Genomic DNA, 27,514 nt, shown 5'->3' on the forward strand with positions numbered 1-27,514 from the left:
GGGCTTGACGTCAAGGGTGACAGTCTGCATCCAGGATAAATTTCTTTTTTTCTAAAGGTTGCCGGGGGGTGGGGGTAAAAACACTTAACTGCAAAATAATATCAGCAGCCTCTCTGCTGGATAATTTGATAAATGGGTTGACCTTCTAGACAGGACTGAGCTCACAGAAATGGACAATACTTTTTTCTTTTTAAGTTTCTTGTGATTTGTGCCTAGGAGGAGCTGGTTATCTTTCTGCCTGCATCTCAAGTCCCTCTTGGAACTGGGCCTCACCTGTTCCGCAGGATGTCTGGGGCTTATTTTCGTTCTCTCAGTGGGAATGTCTGGACATCTTCATCTCAATTCTGTCAATGCTGGAGACAGGAAATGGACATGATGAAGGTTGCCGTCTGACACTGAAGCATCAAACTGTGCTGCCAGGCCTCATGAATTCGTTGAAGGATTAAATGGCAACGCTAAGCTGTGGTTTTTTAAACCCCAAAGCAAACTTAATTCATGTTCTGTTCATGTGGCAGTTATTGGGGCTACTCTCAGGCATAGTTCAGATATTTTGGGGCCACATTCACACCACACGTTTATGATGCTACAATGGCACTTAAAAAAGTAATGGCTTCCCCTAAAGAATTCTGGGAACTGTAGTTTGTTAAGGGTGCTGAGTGTTGGTAGGAGACTCCCCTATTCCCCCTCCTATTGCTATAATTCCCAGAGTTCCCAGGGAATGGGGATTGACTGTTAAATCACTCTGGAAATTATAGCAATAGGAGGGGAATAGGGGAGTTTCCTACCAACTCTCAGCACCCTTAACAAACTATAGCTGCCATAATTTGGGGAAAGCTGAGACTGCTTAAAGTGGTATCATAGCACTTTAGATGTATGGTGTGAATGTGGCCTGAGCTAGTTTATTCCAAGTACTGCTACCATCTAGCATTCATCCATCTAACTTTTACTCAGAGTGGGTCCATTGAAATTAGTGGGTTTAAGTTACCTATGTTTGTTAATTTAAATGAGTCTACTTTGAGGAGGACTAGCATTGTATATAGCTCATAGTCTTCTCACTGACATCTAGATTGTGATCACATTTCCACTGACTCACCATGTTTCCAGTCCTGGGTTATTAATCTGTGTTCCCATGAAGTTATCGAAACTGCATATGTATCCTGTACTTTGTTATAAAATACAACTGTGTGTTGCATTGTTTTCTCAAGCCAGCTTCACACTTACTGCAGTCTTCAAGCCATTCCTAATTCATCTTCAGCCAAAGTGTGAACACCTTTGCAGAGGGTCAAGATATGCACACCCGTCAAAGACCCCTGGTGTGTAGACAAATGGGGAAAATCTGACTCTAATGAAGACATGCTGATGTGAACAGCTGGCGGGGGGGGGGAATCCAGCAGGGGGGATGACCTAACCCTGAATCAATTTCACTATGCTCTAAGGTTGCAATGTGAACATACCCCTGGTTTTCTGAGGGCTGTTCGATCACTGCAGTCATCTCCAGTAGCCAAAAGTGGTTGAACATGGGTTGTTGTCCAGCTTTGTAGGAATATGGAACACTGTCTTATACAGAGCCAGCCCATTGGCTCATCTAGCTCAATACTGTCAACATGGACTGGCAGTGGCTTTCAGGATTTCAGGCGTGGTTCTCTCTTGGCCCTATCTGAAGATTGAACCTGTGACTATCTGCGTAACTGTTCGTCCCTCATTTGCTCTTTGAGAGAAGCCCTTTACTCTCCCAGTGTTGTGATGAGTGATCCAGGCCTGAACTATTTCCTTTGCAAATATTGTTGCTGTTGTTGTTGTTTGTTGTTCAGTCGTGTCCAACTCTTCGTGACCCCATGGACCAGAGCATGCCAGACACACCTATCTTTCACTGCCTCCCGCAGTTTGGCCAAACTCATGCTAGTCGCTTCAAGGACACTGTCCAACCATCTCATCCTCTGTCGTCCCCTTCTCCTTGTGCCCTCCATCTTCCCCAACATCAGGGTCTTTTCCAGGGAGTCTTCTCTTCTCGTGAGGTGCCCAAAGTACTGGAGCCTCAACTTCAAGATCTGTCCTTCCAGTGAGCACTCAGGGCTGATTTCTTTAAGGATGGCTAGGTTTGATCTTTTTGCAGTCCATGGGACTCTCAAGAGTCTCCTCCAGCACCATAATTCAAAAGCATCAATTCTTCGGCAATCAGTCTTCTTTATGGTCCAGCTCTCACTTCCATACATTACTACTGGGAAAACCATAGCTTTAAATATACGGACCTTTGTCGGCAAGGTGACATCTCTGCTTTTTAAGATGCTGTCTAGGTTTGTCATTGCTTTCCTCCCAAGAAGCAGGCGTCTTTTAATTTCATGATTAATTTCGTGATTCTCAAGTTATGGCAAGTGGCAATAACTTGAGAATGGCTCTTGAGGGATTGGGTTGGAAAACGCCTTTCCCACCAAGGAGGACATTTCCCAATAGCTGTGACGCATTTGGCCCATGGGTCATCTCGGGAGACCTGACCCTGAAGTGCCACTGAGTTTTCAGGGAGTAGGAACTTGGCTTAGGGAAAAGTGGGGCACTTTGAGCCATTTTTTACTTTAAGCTCTACACACCTGAAAATAATGCACATAACAGAAAACTTTTGCATTTAATATTTATTAGGTACTATTCCAAACAAAATCAAAGGGTTAATGTTTCACATTTGATGGAATAAAATGACAAAAAAAAATCACATTTAAGTTTTTCAAAATAATGGATCAATGTGCCCCAGTAGTGGGGCATATTGATCCTTCATTTGGGGCACATTGAGCCATTCCAATTTAAGAGCAAAGAAGGTATTTTTACTAAACAGTATTAACTTCCAAAAGAATTTCAAAAATATCTCAAAGTTCTTAAGAGTCAGCATCACTTCCTACTTCTCAATCTTTCTCTTTTCCTTTGGAGGAAAAAAAGGCCATTTTGCTGTCAACACTGGATGGGAATCTTGAAGATGATTTATATATGCAAACTCCTCAATGTATAATAATGTCCCTTGCAGACGTTTTGGGCTATGACTCCCTTAATCTCTTAACATTTGCCTTGATGGCTGGGGCTGATGGGAATTGGAGTACAAAACATCAGGAGATTGTATAAGCAAAGAGAGAGAAATCTCTGCTCAAAGGCGCTTGCAATCTAAACTCTGAAAGTAACAACAAAGGAAGGGAGAGAGGCTGGAGTAGCTCAGCTTATCTGCTGGTTATCTTTTTGGCCCTGGGGGAACATTTGGACTTTAATTATGCCTCTTGCTTGCCTGGGTGAAGGATCAAGAGGGGTGTGTAAGTATGTATAGGAACTAGCCTGCCATACAAATTAAATCCATGGCTCTATCCCTTGTTTGCCTCTGGCTCTGCCCACCACTGGCAGGTGACCCACCAGATGTTGCTGGACTACAACTCTCATCATCCCCGACCCTTGGCCATGTTTGCTGGGGCTGGTGTGAGTTGTAGTTGAGCAACCTCTGGGGGTCCATAAGTTACTCATGTCTGGTTTAGGCATTGTTCTCACAAGCTCATTTCCCGGTGGTGCGGGAAAAATAGCTGTTGCCTTCTGGGCCTCGCCTTCGGTTTATATTTTTTAAAAATAATAATAATTCAGATTCCACCCTTTTCATCTGTGTCCCAGTGTATATTATCTGTAAAGATATGCCATGGGGCCATATCCCACATTGCCCTGGGGCTGTGGTCACAGCACTAGTAATGGCAGGGTATTCTGTCTGAAAAGGGTCTCTGTCATCGCCTCCAGGGACCTATTTTTGCAGGGCAGAGCAGAGCCTGGAATTCCGAGCAGGCCTCAAAGCCTGTCCTAGTTGCCATGGCAATAGAGTGGGATTTTTTTTAAGTTCGGCAGATGCATTCCGCCTTCTTCACAGCACTGACATGACAAACCTGGCAGAAGGACCTGGGGGCTTTGCGATCTGAGCTCCCGTTTGCCCCCTTGAATGAGGCCTGAATGTGCTCACAAAAGCTACCTTGCCATTGTATGTTTGGCTGGCAGGGGGTTCAACATGATGTTGCCCCTTTGACTCCAAAATGGAAGCACAAACACTTGATTGGTGCTAAACCATGAAGCAGTGTTGTGCACCCATTGAGCGTGTGGAATTCCTCCCAATTAATTAATAATTAATAATTAATTGATAGAAACACAAGACAGTTTCTTGGTTTCAAATAATGTAATGTGGTATACTCGGTGGTAATAGCATTTGCTTTGCACGCTGAAGGTCCCAGTGCCACAATAACAGCCATACTTCCAACATCTCCAGACAAGGTTAGGACTGTCCCCTGCCTGAATGCAGCTAGGTCCTCCTTTTTCTGATAAGTGAATGAGGCAATAACAATGCTTTCACATTTATGGGACACTAGCATAGAGGAATGTAATAAACTGCAGTTCCCAGTACAGTCATACCTCGTGTTACGGCCGCTGCGGGTTGCGTTCGGCGCGGGTTACGAACACGCCGAACCCAGATTCTGCTCATGATGCGAACAGGGCTCCAGAATGGATTCCGTTCGCATGCAGAGGTACCACTGTATTATTTGGGCTAGGGATGTGCTTTAAATGTGCAATGTTTGCACAGACTTGGATTTGTCTTAGGGGGCTGTTGTCGATCACTATACCTCTGGGATTTAGACCCTTTTAAAACGAGCCACCTTTTCTCCCCAGCGACAACCAGGCCTGGAATATCTCCTGCCCTTTCCCATCTCTGAGCAGCTGAATTTCCTCTCTTCGTAGTTCTGAGCCTCTAGCACCTTGAGTTTTACTCCAGGAATCCGGGCAGAGCTCCAGAAAGGGGCCCAGTCTCAGGCAAAACGTAGTTGATGCCGACCCATTAACAGGGAGGTCAGTCGAGGGCCTTTCCACGGCCTGGCATGTGTCCATCAAAGCAACGGAAAGCTCTCTGGGGATTCTGACCCACTTTCATCCTTAACACCCACCCCTCACTTTCCTTCCTTGTAAGTGAAATGGTGTGTAGAAATCCAGGCCAGCCCGGGGACAGGGAAGGGATGTATATACCCTTGAAATGAACTTCCCTCTGCTTTCATTTCCCTCCCTGTGGGACAGCCAACTTGAGTTGGGTTTGGAAGGAGGCCTTATGGAAGCAGTGGGGAGAGAGGCTGCCTTCCTCAAAGTGGAAGAAATGGAGGTTCAGTGGCTTCCTTATATAGCTTTTTGCAACAATCTCCCTCCCCGCCAGGTAGCCGATAATACACCACAGATACTACTTTAAACAGCCACGGCTCCTATTCCCCTCACAGAGCTGTGATTCTCAAGAGTTCCCTTGGAAGAGGAATTGATTGTTAAACCGTTTTTGAATAATAGTTCTGGGAGGGGAATAGGGGAGTCTCCCAACCACTCTCAGCACCCATAGATATAATTACGTACAGCTTACAGAATTATTTGGTGTTATTGCAGTGGTTTAATACAGGCTTCCTCAACCTCTGCCCTCTAGATGTTTTGAGACTCCAATTCACATCACCCGTGACCACTGGTCCTGCTAGCTAGGGATCATGGGAGTTGTAGGCCAAAAACAGCTGGAGGGCCGAGGTTGAGGAAGCCTGGTTTAATGCATGGTTTGAATGTGGCTGTGCTCCAGCCACACACACATCCATACGTTCACACACATCTCTATCCCTCTTTGAATATTAAGAACAAAAGAAGAGCCCTCCTAGATGAGGCCAGTGGCCCATCTAGTCCAGCATCCTGTTCTCAGTGGCCACCCAGATGCTCCAATGGGAAGCCTTCAAGCAGGACCTGAACTCTCTCCACTTGCGATTCCCAGCAGCTGGTATTCAGAGGCATGCTGCCTCTGTCAGTGGATGTAGATAGAACCAGCGGCGGAGCATATGCCCGCGCTGCCCAGGGCAGAGCATGCTCCTGAGGGGCGCGGAGTGCAGAGGGTGCCCTCCAAGGCATGGGATAGCCGCTTGGGTGCACAGATTGGTGTGCATGCCCTGCAGCCGGGGGGGGGGTGCGGAGCGAGCCACCAGTGGCGGACATTTAGCACGCTGCCTGCCCGCGACTCCCAAGCCTGCCCCGACTCCCAATTCCCAAGCTGTCAAAACGAAGTCAAAACGATCTATCGGAGAGAGGTCGGAGTTGGCTTGGGATGTGGTTGTTCGTTTAGAGAACCTATATAAACAATGCTGACACCAAACCCTACTCATATCAAGTAAAAAAGAAACAGTCACCCCACCCCACCTACCTCCCCGTCCCACCCACTTCTTCCCCCCTTTCTTTTCTAATGTCTCACCAACACTGACTTATAAAAATGTTATATGGAAAATTTCGAGAGAGACATTGTACTACCTTTGAAAATCTTTAATAAAATATTATTAAAATAAAAAAACAAAAGTGCAAAAAAAACCAAAACGATCTATCGGAGAAGGTGAGGAGCTGCGCCGCTTTCCTGCGGCCTTGCCCCTTCGTTTTGACAGCTCAGGACCGACTCAGGCGTCGGGGGAGGCTTGGGAGTCGCAGGTGGGCGGCGCACCAAATGTCACCCCCCCCCTCAGGGATGATACACGGGGCGGACCACCCCCACCGCACCCCCCCCTTCCTCCACCACTGGATAGAACAGCCATCATGGCTAGCAGCCACCAACAGCCTTGTCCTCCTCTGTAAATTAATCAAACCTCCTTGGTGGTCATCACTGCCTCTTGTGGGAGCAAATTCCATATCTTAACTATGTGCTATGTGAAGAGGTAAGGTCCCTCCCCACCTTCCCCCTGCACTTTTAAACATGTACCTCTTGCATTTAACGCTTCTGGAGCTTTTAGCTGGAGGGTTATGTTGTCGTGATAAACAGCCAGGTTGCCTAGTTCCTTAGCTCCTCCCTTGCCTGACTCCACGTTCCAGGTCACGGGGAGGGACATATTAAGCATGCTTCATCCAGGTGAGGCCATGTCCGTCAGGGAGTGTGAGTGCCGCGGCGGGGAGGTGGTGTTACTCATTGTTTTGGAAGGAGCGAGGCATGAAGAATGTGAGCGAGCTTCCTCGAGGATGGAAAATATTCAGGGCCAGGGCTACCCCACAGAAGAGACAGGCATGTTCAAGAAAGGGGTCTTTTTGGAGGCGTTTCGTGAAGGGAGAGGAGGCTTCGGTTTCCGTGATGTTCCTGAGGAGCTACCAAGGCAGGAAGAAGGTCAGATGGGCAGCTGGGAGATGGGTGTGAGTGTGTGTTTGTTTGCTCTATGTCAACATTTCCCTAAAATGCTGTCTTCAGGGTGTCTGGGGCTATAATCCCACCAGCCCCAGTTAGCATAACTTATGGCAGCTGTGGTCTCCATGTATCTGGAGGGCAGCATTTTGGGGGATGCTTCTCTACCTTGGATTTGAGGGTTGGGGTTTGAATCCCCATACTGCTTAAATCAAGCTTGATCCTTCTGTGGATTGTCCCAAACAGTTAGGTGAACAACTGCCCCCCTGCCTGCAAATAAAAAATGGTGAAGGTAATTTCTGCTGGACCTTGGAAAGTTTCCAGCTCTGCTACTCAGAAAAAACCCTTAAATGCTTTTCTATCAGCTGTTGGGGTAGGAAATTGGGAGAGGAGACCCCTGTCCTCAGCACAATGGTGCACAGTCCCATCAAGTGCCCAGCAAGGGTGATGGGGATTGTGGTGGGAAGCTTAGCACAGAGAGCAAGAATGGCTGATTGGTTAGGGCAGGATTGGATCCGTTCCACTTCTTACGTAGGTCTGGTGCCGGAAGCCTCCGAAGCCTCTATTCTGTTTTAGGAGTTGGCTGCTAGCATAGCTCTAGCTCTTAGCCCACCAAGAGTTTACCGTTCGCAGCGTTGACAGTGGGGAAGAGGAGGGAAGGGGATGGCTATACATCCTTCAGTTCTCCATTTATTTTACCCTAAGGCTGGTTAGGTTTTATTGGCCTTTCCAGTGACTTCTGTCGCCCTCCCACAAGTTCTCTGGTGTCCTTGTTGTTCAAAAAAAGGGGTATGATTGAGAGATGTTCTTTTGTCTGAAACTCCCTCCTGAATTAGTGTGAATGAGCTGAGATCTGGACATGGATCTCCTCCGTGGGCAGAAAGCTGATCAGGATCTAGCAATAAATCTCTGAGTGATTTGAAGTAGATAAGCAAGTTTTCTGAGCAGTGCTATTTTTCTAGGAAAAGAGGTGCCAGAACTCACCACAAACACCTCCCTTGCTCTCTCGATTTTGGCAATGGTGCCCACCTGAGAGGTGCCAGAACTGAGTTCCAATGAGTTCCAGCTCAAAAAAAGCCCCAGATTCTGACTAATTTGTTTTCGCCCCTCTAAACTGGTGTGGTTTTTTTGTGTGGATCTATTCTTTTGTGACATGTTATTGGCACAATAATAGCACATTAGTGGTGGATTTATACGGGACCATCTACACCTCACCACCCACTGGTTGGCAAGTGGAGTGCCTGCATCTCTAGGTGGGTGAGAGTGCCTTTTCAAACAAAAACCTATTAAGAAGACTGTGCATGCAGCCCGGCAGGAGCTGATTGCAAATTATAGCCCGCCCACCACCACATTAATCTTCTTCTTGAAAATCCACCCCATTACATCACAAGGGGCTTCCATCCATGACATCACCAGAGCCCACCCTAGGTCTCAGGTTTGTGCCCTGAAATCTCACTGTCTGGGATGCTCCTGATGTGACAACCCTATTCCTTACATTGATTGTTCTATTTCTGTCCAAAGGGGTACTCTTGAGCTATACAGCATAATGAAATCAAGACAGAAAGGATACACTGGAACATCTGTGGGTTTATTGATTTATTTTTTAAGTGAGAAAATTAGGAGGAAGAAGAAAGCTTATTTTTTTAAAAAAATCAAATCCATTGTGGCAATTAAAAAAACACACACCTTAGGAAAACTATTAAGGAGAGGTTGCAGAGTATTCTCAAAGGTCGCAGAATAATGGCAGCATCAAACTTTTGTTCACACAATAAGGTTAAGGCTGAGACTATGATGCAGTCACAACCCTCCCTAGAAGATAAACAGATCATATACGCAAGGCACAGCATAAACTTCATGACGCAACCTGTTAAGTTGCCAGGCATTGTTTTCACTTGGTTTTATAGGGCTTAAACGGAGACTGCAAAGGGTTGGCCTGGGTCATTTGAGTGTAAAGTATACACCTTCATCATGGAGATCTTTGGGGCCCTATTGGGAGTCTCTAGGACAGGGGTGGGAAATCTTAGGACTGGGGGCCCGATGTGGCCATCCGTGCCCTTTGGTCCTTGGGACTCTCCCCAGGCCACACTCCTCAACAGTCCTGCTCTGCACCCTCCTTGAGTGCTTTTGGCATGGGTGCATTGTGTCCTTGAACCATGACAATACCTCTCAATCTGCATGGTTCAGCTGAGGAGCAGCAGTGTGGTGTAGTGGTTAGAATGTCAGATAAGAAGAAGAAGAAGAAGAAGAGTTTGGATTTGATATCCCGCTTTTCACTACCCAAAGGAGTCTCAAAGCGGCTAACATTCTCCTTTCCCTTCCTCCCCCACAACAAACACTCTGTGAGGTGAGTGGGGCTGAGAGACTTCAGAGAAATGTGACTAGCCCAAGGTCACCCAGCAGCTGCATGTGGAGGAGCGGGGACGCGAACCCGGTTCCCCAGATTACGAGTCTACCGCTCTTAACCACTACACCACACTGGACTTGGGAGACCAGGATTCAAATCCCCACTCAGACATGAAGCTCTAACCTACAGCACAGGGTTTTTGTGGGGCTTAAATGAGGAGGGGGGTAGGAAAAAGTGGCACAAAGTGACATCTCTTGGGGTCAGCCCCCAGTGGCTCTAATAGCACACAGCACAGTTTTTTGTCTGTGTGTATGTGCCTGCCTGCCTGCCTGCCACAGATGACGTGGGATTCCTCTCTCCACGCCTGGAGGCCAAAGACATTTCTCAACATCAGCTGTTCCACTAGCAAAGGCTTTCTGGATTTGCCAGCAAAAGGGGAGGGGAGTGCCTATGAAAACTTAACACATTCAGCATTCAGGGACACCTCAGGTGAAAGTCTGCTGAGTTGAACTGGTGTTATCAGGAAGGATGTGTTTTGGCTGCATGCTTGCCATACATTTAAACCATGCCGCGGTTTCCCACAAAGTATCCCGGGAACTGTAGTTTGCCCCCTCATGAAGCTGCACTCCCCAGCAACTTCAGTTCCCAGGATCCATCAGATTGAAATAAGCAAGAGTGGGACCAGCCCTTGCCTTTTGAGATATGATTTATTTATTTACAGTATGTGCCGTGTAATTGCCAAGGTGACTTCTAAACTTTGCTCAGTTATTCTAAGAAACCAAAAGATCAGTGGTTAAAATCAGCGCAGTTGATTCAGAATGCTATCCGACTGTATCCAAACATAGATGAAAAACTGTGGCTTGATCTCAGGAACGATCACACAAAAGTTGGTTAAAATCAGTGTGGTTCTGAAAGGTTCAGTCTCACATCTTGATTCAAAATGGTGTCTAATGGTTCTCTCCTCATGTCATCCCGACAACAACCACCTTGTGAGGTAGTTTAGGATGAGAGGCAGTGACTGGCCTGAGGGCACCCACTGAGCTTCGTGGCCAAGAGGGGAAGATTCGAACCCTGGTCTTAGTCCAACTCTCCAACCACTACACTATACTGGCTCTTTTTTTAGTTTGTTCCTATCTTACCTCTGATGCTAAACTGTACTGCATATGGTGTGCAGAGCAGCTGTGGCATAGCTTCTCTGAAGCTGCTTTGCGGACCAAATGCAGAAGCCTGGCAGGCCAGAGATTCACCATAACTGATCTACTGATTAAATCCATTAAAGCCTGGAAGCCTACTCATTAGAGGTGTTAAACGAGGAATTTAGCCGCTGGCTGTGCTCTCCAAATCAGCATCTTTACAGCCTCTTAGAGATTCCCTACCACCACCTGCAAACCAACTGATCTTATTGTGCACAAGGGGGCCCGTATCCTGCATTGTAGTGTGCTCCATCAGCACAGCAACTTTGCATGTGGCTGTCTCCATGGAGACAGTACGTGGCACTCGCCTGGCGGATGGAGGGGAACTGGGGAAACCCAAAGCCGTCTGCTTTTTTTTCTTTCCTGGAGCTCAAGCAGCAGCAGCAGCAGCAGCAGCAGCAGCAGCAGCCTATGTCTGTAAGATATTTTGGTGCTGGTTGGCTTTGGATGGGGGTGGGTAAAAAGCCCCCCTCTTCCAGCAAGTGTTAATCATGCTTCTGAATCCCTGAGAAAAACCTAATGTGTTTCCCCCCCTTCTTTAATGCTCGTTATCTGTTTGTTTTGCATTGCTAATTGATGTCTGTACCTATTAAGAGGCCAGCCAGCATTGTGTAAGGTCTTGATTGCAGATTAATTTTGCATACATATTCTGGACAGCATGGCAGTATTCCATTGGGGATTACGATTTGGAGTGGACTAGCAGATCTATCTGGTTTCCCACTCACCCTCCAGCCCCTTCCTCTGCCCTTGAGAAAAGCCCAGTTCACACACAAAGGCACATCACTCAGCAACCTACTCACTGTTGAGCGTGTGAATGGTCTCCCACTTTTGTGGGAGATCCAAAACTTCACCCATTGTCATATAATCATAGGATTGTAGAATTTGCAGGGACCCCAGGGACTATCCAGACCACCCCTATGCAATTCAGGAATCACAGCTAAAGACTCCCTGAAAGATGAACATCTAATCTGTTTCATAGCCTCCAGTGAAGAAGAGTCCACCACCTTCTGAGAAAGTGGAAAGTGTCTTGCCACCAGAAAGCTCTTCCTAATGTTCAGTTGGAATCTCTTGTCATTTGAATCTCTTGGTTCAGCTGGAACCTCTGGTAGCTGTGGAACCACCATAGAGAAGGACCTCTCCCCTGTGGCCACCCAACCCCACCAACGTTGGGGATGGGCACACTGGGAGACACTCTGAAACAGAAGGTGCAAGCAGGATGTTGTGGGAGCAGGTGCTCTCTGATGCTTGGTGCCCATTGCGGGGAAGGTAGGGCAGAAGGCAGTAGGCGACACCAGAGCCAATGGCAGGCAGAGCCAACTAATTCTAGTTTTCTCCCCCATCTTCTTTCCTGCTGAGAGGTTCAAGGGGCAACACTTACACTATGGAGGAGGAAGCTGACAGGCAGGGCCACCCCCTGGACTGGCTGTAAGTAAGAAAGCAGGGAGGTGAGGGCTGGTTGAGAGCAGACTATGGTTGGTGGGGCAGTTCCCTCATTTGTCCTAATGGACCAGTCTACACTCCAATGAATGGCTTGGGCCCATTAATATATACAAAAGGTTTGTTGCTAACCAAACTGTTTACCATGCAGAACAGTGTTTATTACAGAATAGTGACTGAGTGGATTCCATGTCCAACTACATCTTTTTATAGCACGTTCAGGTCAGACAATGAAAAACAAATTTGCCAATGGCACTGCTTGGCTCCTTGTCAGGATTATGTTCTATCCCCTTCCCACTGACCTACCTTGGAAGGAGGATGCTTAGGGCCCCCAGACAATTCAGAAGGGGTGGGGATTTCCTCAAAACAAGTGCCCCCTTGTTGCTTTTGGCCGTTTGTTTCCATGGCCCCCTTGCTTAAAAACCTTTTGATTCTGCCCTCTGACACGAGAGTATGTAACAGGGAGAGGAAACAGCCTGTGGATCTTAACAATGCATTTGATGACGGAAATCCGGCAACATTCTCATTAAGACTGCAGTCCTATATAACCACTTTACCTGGGAGTTAGTCCCACTGAAACACAATAGGAATCGCTTCTGAGCAAACAAATTGCGCTTTCAAGTTGTGGGGAGGCATAATCTGTAGTTGGGATCAGAATTCCCATTCTGGAACATGCACTCGGCAAGTCGTTCTCCCAGCCTCAGTTTCCTACCTGGGAAATGGGTATGCCAATTACCTATCGTGGTCTAGTGGTTAGAAAGCTGAGTTTGTAGTGGATAACATCGAGTACGAATCTTGAGAATCGCGAGTGGTGAGAGTCCTGTTGCACATGGCTCCTGCTGGTTGGTCACTGTGAGGGCAGGATGCTATGCTCTATGAGCTTCTGGCCCAATCCAGCAGGGAATTTCTTATGTTCCATCTCCTCTGTATACCAAATGTAGAGAATTGCAAACAGGAATACCACTGTTGCAGTCAGGTTCTGCTTGCAGTATTCTCATTGGGGGCACCTGGTTGGCTAGTGTAAAAACAGGATGCTGGACTAGGTAGCACATTGGCCTGATCCAGAAGCCAGGCTGGTCTTCTTATGTTCATGGTTAATGGTCTAGGATGATGGGAGTTGTAGCTAAGGGTGGACAAATATGTCAATTTCAGCTTCTCCTTTTTGCAATCTTAAACTGAGATCTCCACATTTTTGCATCAGTTTGTGAATTCATTATTTTCTAAAACTGTCAGCATTTCAGTGCAATTTCTCCTAATAAACATGTTGCAAGTGATTTCTCCTAATGCAGCTGGTGTGTAGGGACCCATTAGTGAGTCATAGCCTGATCCAAGGTTGGGCACAGCAGGAGCATTACCACCATGCAGATATATGGTGGAAGATTAATAAATGGGTCTCCAAATACATGTTTGGGTTAGAAGTGTGTCCTAGGTCTGAAAAGGTTGAAGGCTGATGCCTTAATATACTGCATTTTAGATGTTATTTTAACTAATATAGTCAGTTCTATGTCACATTCTTCGGTTGGCAAACCACACTGCAAATTTTGGAAGAGTGAATTTTGAAGGGTTGCTGAGCTTTGGTTTGGTTTGCATATTATTTGAGAAACTGAATCTTTGCAGCTTCTCATTAAAATTCAAACTGAACTGAATGTATCCCTAGTCATAATCTGGCAACATCTGGAGGGCGATCAGTTCCTTCATCCCTGCTTGAGACCGAATGATGAAGGCATCTGTGCCATTTGCAAATGCAGTGTGTGTTTACAAAACTGGGTGCAAATAACACGTATCTTTTTTTGGTGGACAATGCACCGTATTCAGGAATCTCCCTGGCCTTGAACAGGTATGAATTATTCAATCTCCTCCTCTCCCCACTCACCATGGTGCCCTTGGGATCTAAGGATGTGATCCTTTGGAAAACAATAAAAGGATGCACTGCGGAGAATGGAGGGGGCCGCGGGTGATGGTGGCTGCGTCGACCACCCCTCCCCTCGACCCCCTTTCCAGCTCTCCTGCTTTTGCCTGCAACGGAGGACTGCGGGGAAACCGCTGAGTCTGTTGCCGCAGACTTCCAACAGCCAACTGAAGGCGGGGGGGGGGGGAGACCCAAACCTGTTGTGCCTTTGGAGGCAGACATTGCAACGTCTTGGTGCGGTGCAAGTGCCAGGCATGTAGATGAGTCCAGGGAGCTGCATGCAGTAGGCGCTTGAGTGGTAGCAAAGTGAAGGGACGGCAGGGCAGCCGGGAAGTGGGTGTGAGACGAAAGGGGAGCACCCTACACGCTTTGCCCAGAGAGGGTTCTCTGTGTGTGTGTGTGTGTGTGTGTGTCTTTGCGCCTGGACACGCACACGGAAACCTCTCCCTGCTGACTCCCCTTTGATTTGCTAAGGAGGGGAAATAAGAGGAAACCTTCGCTTGCAGCAGTTACAGACACAGCATCTCATTGATGGAGATGCTTCCACGGCATTAAGGGTATCAGCTGCAGGGACCCGGAGGACTTTGGCTGGAGAAAAGCCAGAACTCTGGGAGGTGGACAGGAGGAGGAGGAGGAGAGTCTCTCACCCTGCTGGAAGATGGAGGCCAAACCTTTGTTCAATATGCAGAAGGCACTCGTGCAGCCCTTCCAGATGTGCATGCTGGATATTCCCCTGAGCGTGCAAGACGACGACGTGAGTATTGCCCACGTGCTAGGTGGGGGAGCTCTGGGGTGGCGGTGGCAGAGTTTGGGCTCCAGAGACTCTGGATGCTTTGGGGTGGCAAAGGGCTTGTTTGACTGCCTGGTTTTCTTTCTGTCTCAGAGGGTTCCTGGGTTTTAATAGTTGAATAATGAAGCTGAATGTTGAAAGATTCAAGACAGATCAAAGAAAGGACTTCTTCAGACAGCTGTAGAACTCACTCCCACAGGAGGCAGTGATGGCCATAAACTTGGATGGCTGTAAAAGAGGACTGGACAAATTCATCGAGGACAGGGGCTATCAAAGGCTGCTGTTCACAATGGCTGTCCACCGTTAGACGCAGCAATGCTTCTGAATGCCAGTTCCTAGAAACCACAGGAGAAGAGAGGGCTCTTGCACTCAGATCCTGCTTGCTGGTTTCCTATGGGCATCTGGCTGGCAGCTGTGAGAACAGGGTGCTGGACTGGGTGGGCCATTGGCCAGATGCACATGGCTTATGAAGTTTGGGTGGAGTGATGGAAAATCAAAATTCCATACACATATTGGTAGATGTGCATCAGGCTCTCCGTTAGATCCACACACACACACCCCGCCCCATTTGCCTTGCTCTGATGCCCCATGCAGCATTTGCAATCCGTTGCCCAAAGCACCTTGCCTCTTGGCCAACGTTAACATAGAAAATTACCAAGAAGCTCTGAGAGGTGGCGTGGACCTCTGTAACAGAAGGTGTCTTTCTGCTTTGAAGTGCTGTCGTATGAGAGATATGGCTTTACTCTCTTAGAAAAGAAAGAAAAGAAAGCCACTGGGAAGGTTTCTCCCAGAGTTTCCTAGGTTCGCAGTCACTACCTGAAGTGTGCCGTAGATTATGGAAACCAGGAATGTGCCTTGCACCAAGTCAAACCCTCACTGGTCTGTCTAGCTCAGTCTCTTGATAGCTGTTACTGGTAGTGCCAGTCCAAGTGTCAGACAGGGGGGTCTTTCCCAGGCCTAGAGATGCCATTGGAGATTGAACCTGGAGGCTTCTGCATGAAAAGCAGATGCTCTATCATGGAATACAGCCCCTTCCCCTAACAATAGTGAGGTTCCAGTCCTCATGTTTCTGAAACTGAGAGCCGATTTAAGTAGGAAGTTGCAAGTCTGCAAGTCAGACAATTGCTGCATCCAACTCAGTGCTGTCTACACTGACTGGCAGAGGTTCTCCAGGGTTTCAGGCACAGTGGGTCCCTCCCAGCATTACCTGGAGATGCTATTGAGGTTTGAATCTGGGATCTTTTGCATGCAGAGTAAATGCTCTCTACTACCTAGGTTTGCCTATTTCCCCCTGAGCGTGGCAAGTGTCAGTATTTACTTCTGCAGCACTTGGGAGCATTCCCGTTTGAGCTGCTTGGAGATGGGCCAAGACAGTGTGGCTGAGGGAGTGGAATTTCAGAAGTGGAATTCCGTCCGCAGAGCAGAACTGTCCCTCAAGGCAGAGCTATAAATTACTTTATCTTTGTTGGATCCTCTGCTGGACTCTCCTCCAAGCTTTGCTGCATTCTGCTGGTTGCTGCTGATTTAAGGGGGGGGGGGCAGGAATCCAGTTGCTTCCAGCCCCAGATCTATCATTGTTATTAACTTGCAAAAATCTGTGTCATTGTAATGGTGGGGGGACGGGTGTCAGGAGGTGGTGGCGGCGGCAGAGGGAAACCATGCATTTCAGTAAACTTCAGGAAGTGGGGAGTGCAATATGACTCCATGAGTGCTCTGCATAAACACACATAGTGTGCTTTTCAGGAAAGGCATGGCCAGCATCAGGGTAGGAAGAAGTGAATGTGTCCATATCAGTTTCTCGTTTTTCCAATCTGAAATTCAGTTTTTGATTAAAAAAAAACAACCTAGGGGGTAAGATTCCTGCTTGTTCTACTTGCCAACCCCACCTAACCTCCAGCCCCTTTGCCAACTGCCTGTCCCCCAAACCCCCTCCTCTTCTGCCTCACCCACCCCCAACCTATCCCCTCACAGTTTCCCACAAGCCTTTTAAAGGAGGGGAAAGTACTTTACAGAGCCGTTTGCCAAACTGCTTTGTGGACCACCTTCCCCAGCTGTTAAAAAGCTCGTCTGGGCCACCTGTAGTGCAACTGTAGCATGATGACAGCCTTACATTTTTATGTATACAGGAAGAAGAAAATACTTTCATCAGCATTTTAGTGTGAATTCTTCCTGGTATACACTTTTTTGTATGGAATTTTACTGAATACAGCGGACGTTTGGGTTGTGAACATGATCCGTGTGGGAGGCACATTTACAACCCGCAGTGTTCACAATCCACAGCGCCGTGTCTGTGCATGCGCAGGTTATGATTCAGCGCTTCTGCACATGTGCGAGTGCCGAAACCAGAAGTAACCTGTTCCGGTACTTCCAGGTTCAGCGCAGTGCGCAACCCGAAAACACACAACCTGAAGCGGCCGTAACCCGAGGTATGATTGTACAGGTAACTCGCAATTCAGCTTTACACACTTGGCAAAAAAGGAGGTAGCAGAAAGTGGGTGGGTGTCCAGGAAAAAAAGACTTTGGTATTAACAATTCCACCCGCCATTGAATCCAATGTGTTTTGACTTTGTGCGATTCTGTCTTTACGTACTATCCTCAGAATGTAACTCCCATTCGCCTGTATACACATTTTTGCATGACATTTCCCCAAATATGACATTGCTACTTTCAATAATAGATTTTTTTAATGCACACTTTACTTTAACATGTGCATTTTTTAAATGCATGACATGACTGGACAACTGCATTGGAAAATTCAGAGAAGGAATTTCAAAGGATGACTGTTTGTTCTGATTCATGTATTGTTTGGCAGGTGAAAATTAGAAAGATTTACCTATCAATGTGAATGGAAGCGAATATCTCTCCTCCCCCCCCCCCCCATCAAGAGTGGAAGCACTAAGGCAGGGGTCAGCAAACTTTTTCAGCAGGGGGCCGGTTCACTGTCCCTCAGACCTTTTTGAAGAAAAAAAAATGAACGAATTCCTATGCCCCACAAATAACCCAGAGATGCATTTTTAATAAAAGCACACATTCTACTCATGTAAAAACGCCAGGCAGGCCCCACAAATAACCCAGAGATGCATTTTAAATAAAAGGACACATTCTACTCATGTAAAAACACGCTGATTCCCGGACTGTCCGCGGGCCAGATTGAGAAGGCGATTGGGCCGCATTTGGCCCCCGGGCCTTAGTTTGGGGACCCCCGCAGTAAGGTTTCCATGCACCTATTCAGAGGGAGCACAATTATTCTTGCCCTCTCTCTGAATTGGCTCTGTGAAAATACCATGTGAGATCTGCCAAGCAGCCAATGCAGGACAAGATCAGTTTTGGCACAGGGCATATGAAAACCTTTGACTTTTGGTGTGGCTGTACAGAATTCCCTGGGAAGAGGGGTTTATTGTTAAACCACCCTGGGAATTGTAGCTCTGTGTGGGGAGGGAATAGTGGGTCTCCTAACATTTCTCAGCACCCTGTACAAACTACAAGTCTTAGGGGTTTTTTTGGGGGGGGGAGTGGGAAGCCATGACTCTTTAAAGTGGTATGATACTGCTCTAAATGTATTATGCAGGTGGGGCCTGTGTTTTGCTACGAGGATTCTCCTTTAATAGATGAAATTAGAGGAGTATGAGAAATATGCAGGCAGAAGGAGCTATATTCAATGTCTGGCATCTCCAGTTCACTGGAAAGGGCAACAGGGACACCCCAGACACCCACTTCCAGTTAGAATAGATGACAGTGAGCCAGATAAGAAAATAGTGTGACATCATAAAAGGAAGCATCCTATTCCAGCAGGAGCACTTCATCATGCAAGGGTGAGGAAAGCTGGTAGGACAAACAGAGGAAAACGTCAGGCCTAGGGGCCAAATGTGGCCATCACAGCCTCTCTCTCTGGCTTTTTGGGACTGTCTATAGGCCATGCCCCCTCTGGAGCCACACCCCTCACCTGTTTCATAAATTCACCTTATTTGCTCCACCCACTTTTGCCTCTGGCCCTGCCCACCACTAGCATGTGGCCCCTGGAAGGATGGATGCCTGGGTGGAAGATAGAGAGAAAGCTGTGTGTGCAGAAATTTACATATCGTACAAGAGTTAAAAATTCACATTAGCTGCTTGGCCAACATGTGCCTTCTGTTCTGGCCTGCCACAGGTCATCTGGCCCCTGGGTGGTTGTCCACAAGGGAATGCAAAATGTCCCAGGTTCAATCCCCAACAGCATCTCCAGGCCAGGGGTGGGAGCGACTCCTGCTCCAAATCCTGCAGAGCTGCTGCCAGACAGCGTTTGACAGTACTGAGCTAGATGAACTGATTAGTTTAATTCAATATAAGACTGGTTCATATTTATATTAGCCCTTTGTTTAGAACCATGAGGTCTGGAACCTTGTTATTTTTGGAGGAAGTCTGTAATTTAGTGGCAGAGCAGAAGGTTTGATCCCCAGTGGCATTTGCAGGTAGGGCTGGGAAAGAGATGCCCTGTCTGAAATCCTAAGGAGCCGCTGCCAGTAAGTGTACAGAATACTGAGCTAGTTAGATGAATGGTCTTACTCCATCTATAAAGAAGCTTCCTGTGTCCTTCTGCAATTTGTGTTTTCCCCTCCCCCGCCCACCCTGCTCTATAAGACAAAAACATAATGCAAAACAGCATGACGTCACTGACAGCCCCAAAAAGAGTTAACCGTCCCTTAACTCCCTGTTTTGGAGACAGGGTGGTTCAAGCCCTAAGCCACCCAATGAGCTATCAAACACCACACAATGGAACTGTTACTATAAATAAAAGGAACTTTTACAAAAAGCTATCATTAGCAATACCTCTTGGGCCCTGGCTGGCTGAGATCATGGCAGCTGGGAGGATACCTGGCAAGTTGCTGATGACAGCACACCTGTCTAGCTTCAGTGTGGCTTGGCTATGCCGTTCTTACCGCAACAGTGGACGGTCTTGGTGCCATAACAAAGTGCTGTGGCTTTCTACACAGATAGGTAGCCAGAGCCAGAGACCATCCTTTTGGTTTGGGATCAGAATCTGCTGGGTGAATTCACAGTTAAGTAGGGCGAGATCATCATTAGTTTGTGGGATGTTAATTTTCACCCAGCAAAGCTCTACAGCAGGGGTCAGCAAAGCTTTTCAGCAGGGGGCTGGTCCACTGTCCCTCAGACCTTGTGGGGGGCCAGACTATATTTTGAAAAACAACAACATATGAACGAATTCCTATGCCCCACAAATAACCCAGAGATGCATTTTAAATAAAAGGACACATTCTACTCATGAACATGTTGATTCCCGGACTTTCCATGGGCCAGATTTAGAAGGCCATTGGGCCGGATCCGGCCCCCAGGCCTTAGTTTGCCTACCCATGCTCTAGAGCCAGTTAAGCCTGGTTGATTGAATCCAGGGCTGACTCTTCAACCAGGGTTCAGTGCCAGAGCCCACAAATTAATGCTTAGGTTTTCCAGGTAAACCATGCAGGCTTTAAGAGTCATTTGCCTAGAGCGAGCAGAAATTACCTCCAAGTGATCAGACAAGGGGATATTATGGTTCTATGAGAATAGCTGCTGCCAACCACTCGTATCTCAAAATAAATATTAAAAATGCATATCTTGAAAGAGAATGTACAGATAACTTGCATGCATGGGTCCACACATAAACACAAAATCACATAAAGCCAGGAACACTCGGAAACACACAGCTCTGGGAATCTTGTGGGAGGTAAGTGAGATGCCTCACTTACTGGGCTTTGAGAAGGAGGTGCAAAGGGTCTAGGAGAGGGGTCAGCAAGATTTACTTCACCTGGGCCAGTTCACTCCCGTGGAGATTGCTCTGTGGGCCGGATCGCATCTGCGCAGATATGATTTTTGGCGTCTGCGCAGATGTGATTTTCAGCGTCTACGCAGACGCAATTTCCGGCACCACGAAAGTGAGTCCCCGCTTTGTGCTGTGCCGGTTCAGCGCAGCATGCGGGGACTCGCCGAGTGGGTGGCTCAGTTCAGGGGCGGCTTGTGGGCCGTTTAAACGACCCCTGTGGGCCGCTTGTGGCCCCTGGGCCGCAGGTTGCTGACCCCTGCTCTAGGACCCTCCCAGACCCTCATGTCACATTCCCAAAACCAGGTCCGCAAAGCGCTGCCTAAAAGGACGTGAGATTCACGTTACCTGTATTTACACACACATTTTTCCTAAGGATTATTTTTAAAATGTAGATTAATGTGGAACATGGAATGAGACCCACTTTTGGTTAAACTACCGGTAATGCCAAAAGCTGGAATGAGGCTCTTTGCTTCATCCATAGTCCCATTCTTCCATATGATGAGACTGTTAGAATGCCCCAGAAAGAGAAAACGGTAACAGCTACACCCTGAATCATAAGGACATCAAAAAAGCCTGGCTGTTGGATCAGGCCAAACACCCATCTGGTCCAGCATCCTGTTCTCACAGTAGCCAACCAGATGCCCCAAGGGGAAACCTTCAAGCAGCAGCAGTCTCCCCACTTGTGATTCCCAGCAACTGGAATTCATTGACTGGCTGCTTCTGATAGTGCAGGCAGAACACGGCTATCCTGGCTGTTCACAATGCGAAGGATAAGGGAAGTGTGTGGTGTGTGTGCCCTTCAGCTCTCTATATTGGACAAACAGGCCAAACCCTACACCAAATGGACATAAATCTGATATCAGGAATCACAAGACAGAGAAACCAGTAGGAGAACACTTCAATCTATATCTCTATATAAGATCTCAAATTAGCTGTCTTAATACAAAGGAATTTCAAAAATAGACTGGAAAGAGAAGTTGCTGAATTGCAACTCATTACCAAACTTAAAACCATGGAGAGACCTGGTCTGAACAAAGACATTGGATTCTTATCTTATTATACATGACAAAGCTATCTTTAGCCATCTCACCCCTTGCCTTTTCCTGTAAGACCAATTGCAGTCGTTAACAGTCGTCAACAGGTTTTCCACACCTATCAGCCAATCACCCATTCCCACCACCCTTCTGAGTAATAACCCTCCCCACCCTCTCACTATATATAAGGGTCTGGTGACTTCTGTTTCAGTATATCTGAAGAAGTGTGCATGCACACGAAAGCTCATACCAAGAACAAACTTAGTTGGTCTCTAAGTGCTACTGGAAGGATTTTTTATATATTTTGTTTCGTTTTGTGTGTGTGTGAGTGAGTGAGTGCATGCATGCATGCTTTGGGGATCAACCCTGACAAAGTTGGTGTTGCAGAAACAGGATTTGACATGAATCCTTCCATCCTGAGCTGGTGGAAGTGGTAACTTGCTTCACTGCGCTCCCAATGATAGGTGATTATACAACTGCCGTATAAAGATGTTGAGAGGAGGAGTTAGCAGGAAGGGGGACGGGGAGGAGGAAGAAATGAGTGGTGAAGCCGGGAAGAGATAATCTTTTCTCGGCAAAGCCAGCACCACTAGAGTGCTGTCTCAGCAAGGGAACTCTCTGCCAGCTGCTGATTCACCCTGCCCTCTCATGCTCCTTAGTTCCTGGAACAATGCTATGAATCTCTCTCTCTTTCTCTCTCCCTTGTAATGAGACATTAACTTTTTGAGTTTGTATTAATTATTTGCAGAATTTATTTACTTTTTGTTTAAGGCTATGTTCACACCCTGCGCTTAAAGCACTCTGATGCCACTTTAAACTATCATGGCTTCCTCCAAAGGATTCTGGGAGCTGTGGTTTATTAATGGCACTGGCAGTTGTTAGGTGGTCCCCTGTTCCCTCTGCCAGAGCCATAGTTCTCAGAGTTCCCTGTGAAGAGGGGTTGGCTGTTAAATGGCTCTGGAAATGGTAGCTCTGAGAGAGTAGTAGGGGTCTCCAAACAACTCTTAATGGGGGGGGGGCATGACTGTTTAATGTGGTATCATGGAGCTTTAAATGTACAGTGGTACCTCGGGTTAAGAACTTAATTCGTTCTGGAGGTCCGTTCTTAATCTGAAACTGTTCTTAATCTGAGGTACCACTTTAGCTAAGGGGGCCTCCTGCTGCCGCTGCGCGATTTCTGTTCTCATCCTGAAGCAAAGTTCTTAACCCAAGGTACTATTTCTGGGTTAGCGGAGGCTGTAACCTGAAGCGTCTGTTAACCCAAGGTACCACTGTAAAGTGCAAATGTTGTCTTATTCAATGCTCTTTTTTAAAAGAAAAAAAGTGTTAGTACTCACCATGAAGTAAATGCCACACTTTTAACATGGTAGGGAGGGGGGGAAGGTGCCAGTACTCCCCCCCCAAAGCATTGGTCCTATTGATAGAAAAGCAGAACACAGATATTAAACAAAAGCAAACTTCTACACACACACACACAGGAAAGCAGGAATCCTTATCAAAGTTTAAGAACGCATTCCAGCTAGGCAAAAACACTCAAGGAAGATATGGCTTGAGGAACTTCCAAGGGCTAGACCGAGAAATTTGAAGAGCCAGATTTGGCCTCCTGGGTCAGAGGTTCTTCACTCCTGCATTATTTCATTCTGGTAGGTACATAATGGATTGTGGGCAGTACAAAGCAAAAGGCCCATGGAGCCACATCCAAGACTGCATCAGATCCAGAAGCAACTCATGTGACATTTGTTATCAGTGGAGCTATCCAATGTGGGCAGGGTTTATATTTTGTGGGCGGAATTATACGTGGACAGTCAGGGATCCAGCCAATTTCTGGCAGAAGCACTTCCCATGCCACATGCCATCCAATTGTATCTCACAAGGCAGAGAGGGAAATTGAAGGGTGTAAAGAAGAGGAAGATATCACAGGAGGTGAAAGACGGTTTTAAAACACACACAGGAATCTACCTTGTAAGTCTGTTGGTCCATCTAGCTCGGTATTACCTATACCGATTGGCAGCAGCTCTCCAGGGTTTCAGATGGGTCTCCCGCAGCCCTATTTGGAGACGCTGGGAATTGAACCTGGGACCTTCTGCATGCAAAGCAGATGCTGTGCCACTGAGCTACAGCCCTTCCTTCAGCAAGGCATGAGTTATTTTAGATTTTCGTGTGACTTTCCTCCTTGTGCAGCCAAGAGGGAGTGGCAAAATACATGGGGTGGCCTGGGATCTTGTGGATTTGCTCTCTGGCTGTACTTCAAAGGGCAATTTTTATCACAAATTCATTCATCCTACATGTCTCTCAACCCACCCACCCCTTGAAACAGTGGCCAAGCTTGGGAGAGGAGTTAGGAGAGTTCCCTGATCCAATAACTTGTTAAGACAATGTATCTGGGCTTAATCTTGTTGAAGTCAGTGGGACTAAGCTGCTTTAAATCCTAAAACTGGGGCTTATCTCCTTTGTGGAATCACCTAGAGGAGAGCGCCCAGCTTTGGTCTGATTTTAGTAACTGTTTAAGGCTGCATACACGCCAAATATTTAAAGATTTCGCTCTCTCAGAATCCTGGGAACTGTATTATATTAAGGGTGCTGGAGATTGTAGTTCTGCAAGGGGTGAACTGCAACATACTTCCCAAGATTCTTGAGGTGTGTGTGCTTTAAATGTGTATGTGGCCTAAGACAAAAATTCAGAATGTCAACTTTCTTGAGATAACAGAAAAGAAATGGTAAACTTTGATACAGGGAAGTGAGCCTATGATAACACATAATTCCTAGGTAATCATACATAGGAGTCATTTTGTATGTCTCTAAACAGAGGCATTCTTCCATCTCATTTATGTGTTTATTTATAGCTCACATTTTTCTCTAAGGAGCCCAAGGCAGCATGCATAGTCCTCCCTCTCAATCCCCACAACCACCCTGTGAGGTAGGTTAAGCCGAGAGAGATAGTGACTGCCCAAGGTCACCCAGCGAGCTTCACAGCCAAGTGGAAATTTGAACCCTGATATCCCAGGTCCTAGTCTGGCACTAACCGCTACACCCCACTGCTAGGGAATACTACTTTCCAAGGTCAGGAATGCAGGACTAGTGGCCATCCTCCAACCCCATCCTCTCTAACCATTGCAGGCGCACATGGGAGTTGGAATCCATTATCCAACCTTGCTTTTGCCCACAGACACCTATGCCACAACAAACCCAATCAGTCTCTAAGGTGAGTGTCTTGTTAGAGACCCCAGCAAGAAGCAAACAACGGGAGAGGGTCTCTAGATCCTTCAGTAGCTGCAGGGATTAGCTGCTGGCAGATCGCCTTGTTGAGGGCCCCCTTCCCATTGTCCTCTTGGAATCTGCAAACACAGGGAAAAACAATGGAGAGATTTCCTGCCTTCATCTCAGCAGGCTGCTAAGTTTCAAGATCAATCATCATTACTCAAGCGGCAGCTTGGTTAACTCTTTCCCTTCCCAGCTCCTGCTCAACTCTGGTGAGTCTGCACCTCACTAAGAACATGTCAAAACAAAATAAAAAATAAAAAAAATTCCTTCCAGTAGCACCTTAGAGACCAACTAAGTTTGTTCTTGGTATGAGCTTTCGTGCGCACATACCACGAAAGCTCATACCAAGAACAAACTTAGTTGGTCTCTAAGGTGCTACTGGAAGGAATTTTTTTATTTTTTTATTTTGTTTTGACTATGGCAGACCAACACGGCTACCTGCCTGTAATAAGAACATAAGAATAGCCTTGCAGCTAGATCAGGTCAATGGCTCATCCAGTCCAGCATCCTGTTCTTGTAGTGAGCATCCAGCTCCCTGTGGGAAACCAGTAGTTTGGCCTCTCTAGAGGAGCGGCTTGTTTTTGATATATATTCATTTGGCATTTATCAACATACAAACAGTAAACATAGATAAGCAGACTGTGGAAAAACGAGGGAAATAATAGTACACAGGCTCGGCGGGAAATCCCGAGGTCTGCAGAAGAAGAAAATATGTAGAGAGGGGGAGAAACAGAAGGGGTCTCACACACACACAGCCATAAGAAGCGTGCTCGGCAACCGCAGAATGCTGGAGGGGCGAGGGGAACTAGGAAATACGGGAGTGGAATACAATGGAATGGAGTATCTTGGAAGAGGCACGACTGGCTGGCTGGCACTCGTTCAGGGCATCCCACGTTGTAACATTTGGTTGAAGTTCCTATTTGTTGTTAATAATTAGTAACAATAATAATGCCAAGCAGTTAACAACAACACCACCTGCTTCCAGTAGGGTTGTCCTATTAGTCTGCTGCAGATCAAGTAACAAACAGCCGTGTTGTACCTTTAACGACTTCCAGATTTATTGTTAGCATCGTCTTTCTGTGCCTTAAGAATCCAGGCTTGCTCTGAGATGTGAAATCTTATCCTTAGTCTCAGGGTGGGGGTGGGGGTGGGGAGGAATTGCAAATAGGAGGCCTGTTTTTTCTTTATTTAAGAACTGCTTATCTTGTATACACTTGAGCTTTGCCTACACGTGTCACGGGCCTCCCCTCCGTTGCATCTGATGGCCTTTCGGGCCCCTCTGTTTGTTTACCCTCCACCCTACTTCCCAATAAACCCGTGTCTATTTGCCAAGCCACAGTGATAACCCTCCAATTCATCTGCGCGCAAAGCAGCCGCCGCAATAAATCCTTGAGCCTTTTAAAGTGCCACAGCTTCTGTGAGTGAACGAGTGAGGTTGTGGTTAATACTAATATTAGGATTATAAACGTTTCTCTCTCTGTGCAAAATAATAATACTGTACATTAATAAAGTTCCAGCGGCGCTTCCCCTCTCGGCCTGCAGAGGGCACGCCTGCTTTCTTTCCTAGCCTCTTCCAAGCGGGAGGGGAATGAGAAGAGGAAAAACCTCTAAGCTCTGGTTCCGCTTTCGCTTGCCTCCCTACCATCACCACACCGCCTTTTCAATCTTGCTCTCTCACTCTCTCTCCGCCCCTTTCCAAGCGGGTGACATCAGGGCTTGTGAGTGGGCGGATCAAATTTCCCCAGTGTGGAGAATGATGACTGAGAAGGAGCCGCTTTGCCGCTGAGCTCCAGTGGGGAGGAAAGGCGTAAAGGCGCAAAGAGCGCGCGCTCTCTCTCTCCCAAGCCCAAGGTGCACGTAGTTTGCCCCTCGAGGGACCCTCCCGAGCCCGTGAACTGACGCCCCTCCTCCTCCTCTACCTCAGTATAATGGAAAGTTAGCAGGAGTTGAACCCTCACGTCTCGCCGCTCCATGGTGAACCTCATGTGGTCAGAGCTCCTGCAGGATGAACGCCCCAAAGCAGCCGCTGCCGCAGCCACCGCAGCAGGAGGAGGCGGCGGACGCGGCGGCATCCTCAGCCCGGAGAAAATGTTCGAAGGCTCCCGGCGGCTCCGGAGCTTGTGGGACGGGGTGAGGCTGGAAGTGGCGGCCGAGAGCACCAGCCCTGTCGTCTTGCACAGTTTCACGCAGCTGGATCCTGACCTGCCCCCGCTGGAGGTAAAGCCCCAAAGTGTTGGGGGGTGGGGTGGATGGAGGTGGCGGGTTGATTAGATTATACGGCGTGTCTGGCTCGCCTTGCATGAATTTTACCTGAAATTACGCCCCAGACGAATCCTGTGCGTGCTATCTCGGGAGTAAGCCTCCGCTCAATGGGGCGTGCGCCCAAGTAAAAGCGTGCGGAGGCTTGTAGTAACGGGCTCCCAACCAGACGACTAGTTCTCTTCCCTCCGCGTTCCGCCGTGTTTCCAAGACTGATGTTTAATTTAGAGGTGAAGCCTGACCGCATCCCTCTCCCCTATTTTATACCGCGACCGCAAACTCCCAAGTTTTCTAGTCCTGATGTTATGCGTGGGCACGCGGAAGGGTG

The 27,514-nt window shown here is 47.4% G+C and overlaps 1 protein-coding gene across 5 annotated transcripts in view; it reads left to right on the top strand.

Annotated features, from left to right (window-relative positions):
- RALGDS (ral guanine nucleotide dissociation stimulator) overlaps positions 1-27,514 on the top strand; it is a 92,838-nt gene that overhangs the window by 9,136 nt on the left and 56,188 nt on the right. For 2 of the 5 annotated variants that reach the window (XM_033137084.1, XM_033137086.1), the window contains exon 1: positions 26,818-27,144. The exons of 1 other annotated variant lie outside the window; for it this stretch is intronic. In XM_033137084.1, coding sequence (XP_032992975.1) covers positions 26,899-27,144 — 246 coding nt within the window. In that variant the 5' untranslated portion in view covers positions 26,818-26,898. Of the gene's footprint in view, positions 1-6,812; positions 7,148-14,469; positions 14,800-26,817; positions 27,145-27,514 lie in introns of those variants that run through there. 2 more of the 5 variants (XM_033137085.1, XM_033137087.1) reach the window with 2 other exon arrangements.

The sequence above is a fragment of the Lacerta agilis genome, chromosome Z, assembly GCF_009819535.1.
Source record: "Lacerta agilis isolate rLacAgi1 chromosome Z, rLacAgi1.pri, whole genome shotgun sequence".
Taxonomy (NCBI): Eukaryota; Metazoa; Chordata; class Lepidosauria; order Squamata; family Lacertidae; genus Lacerta; species Lacerta agilis.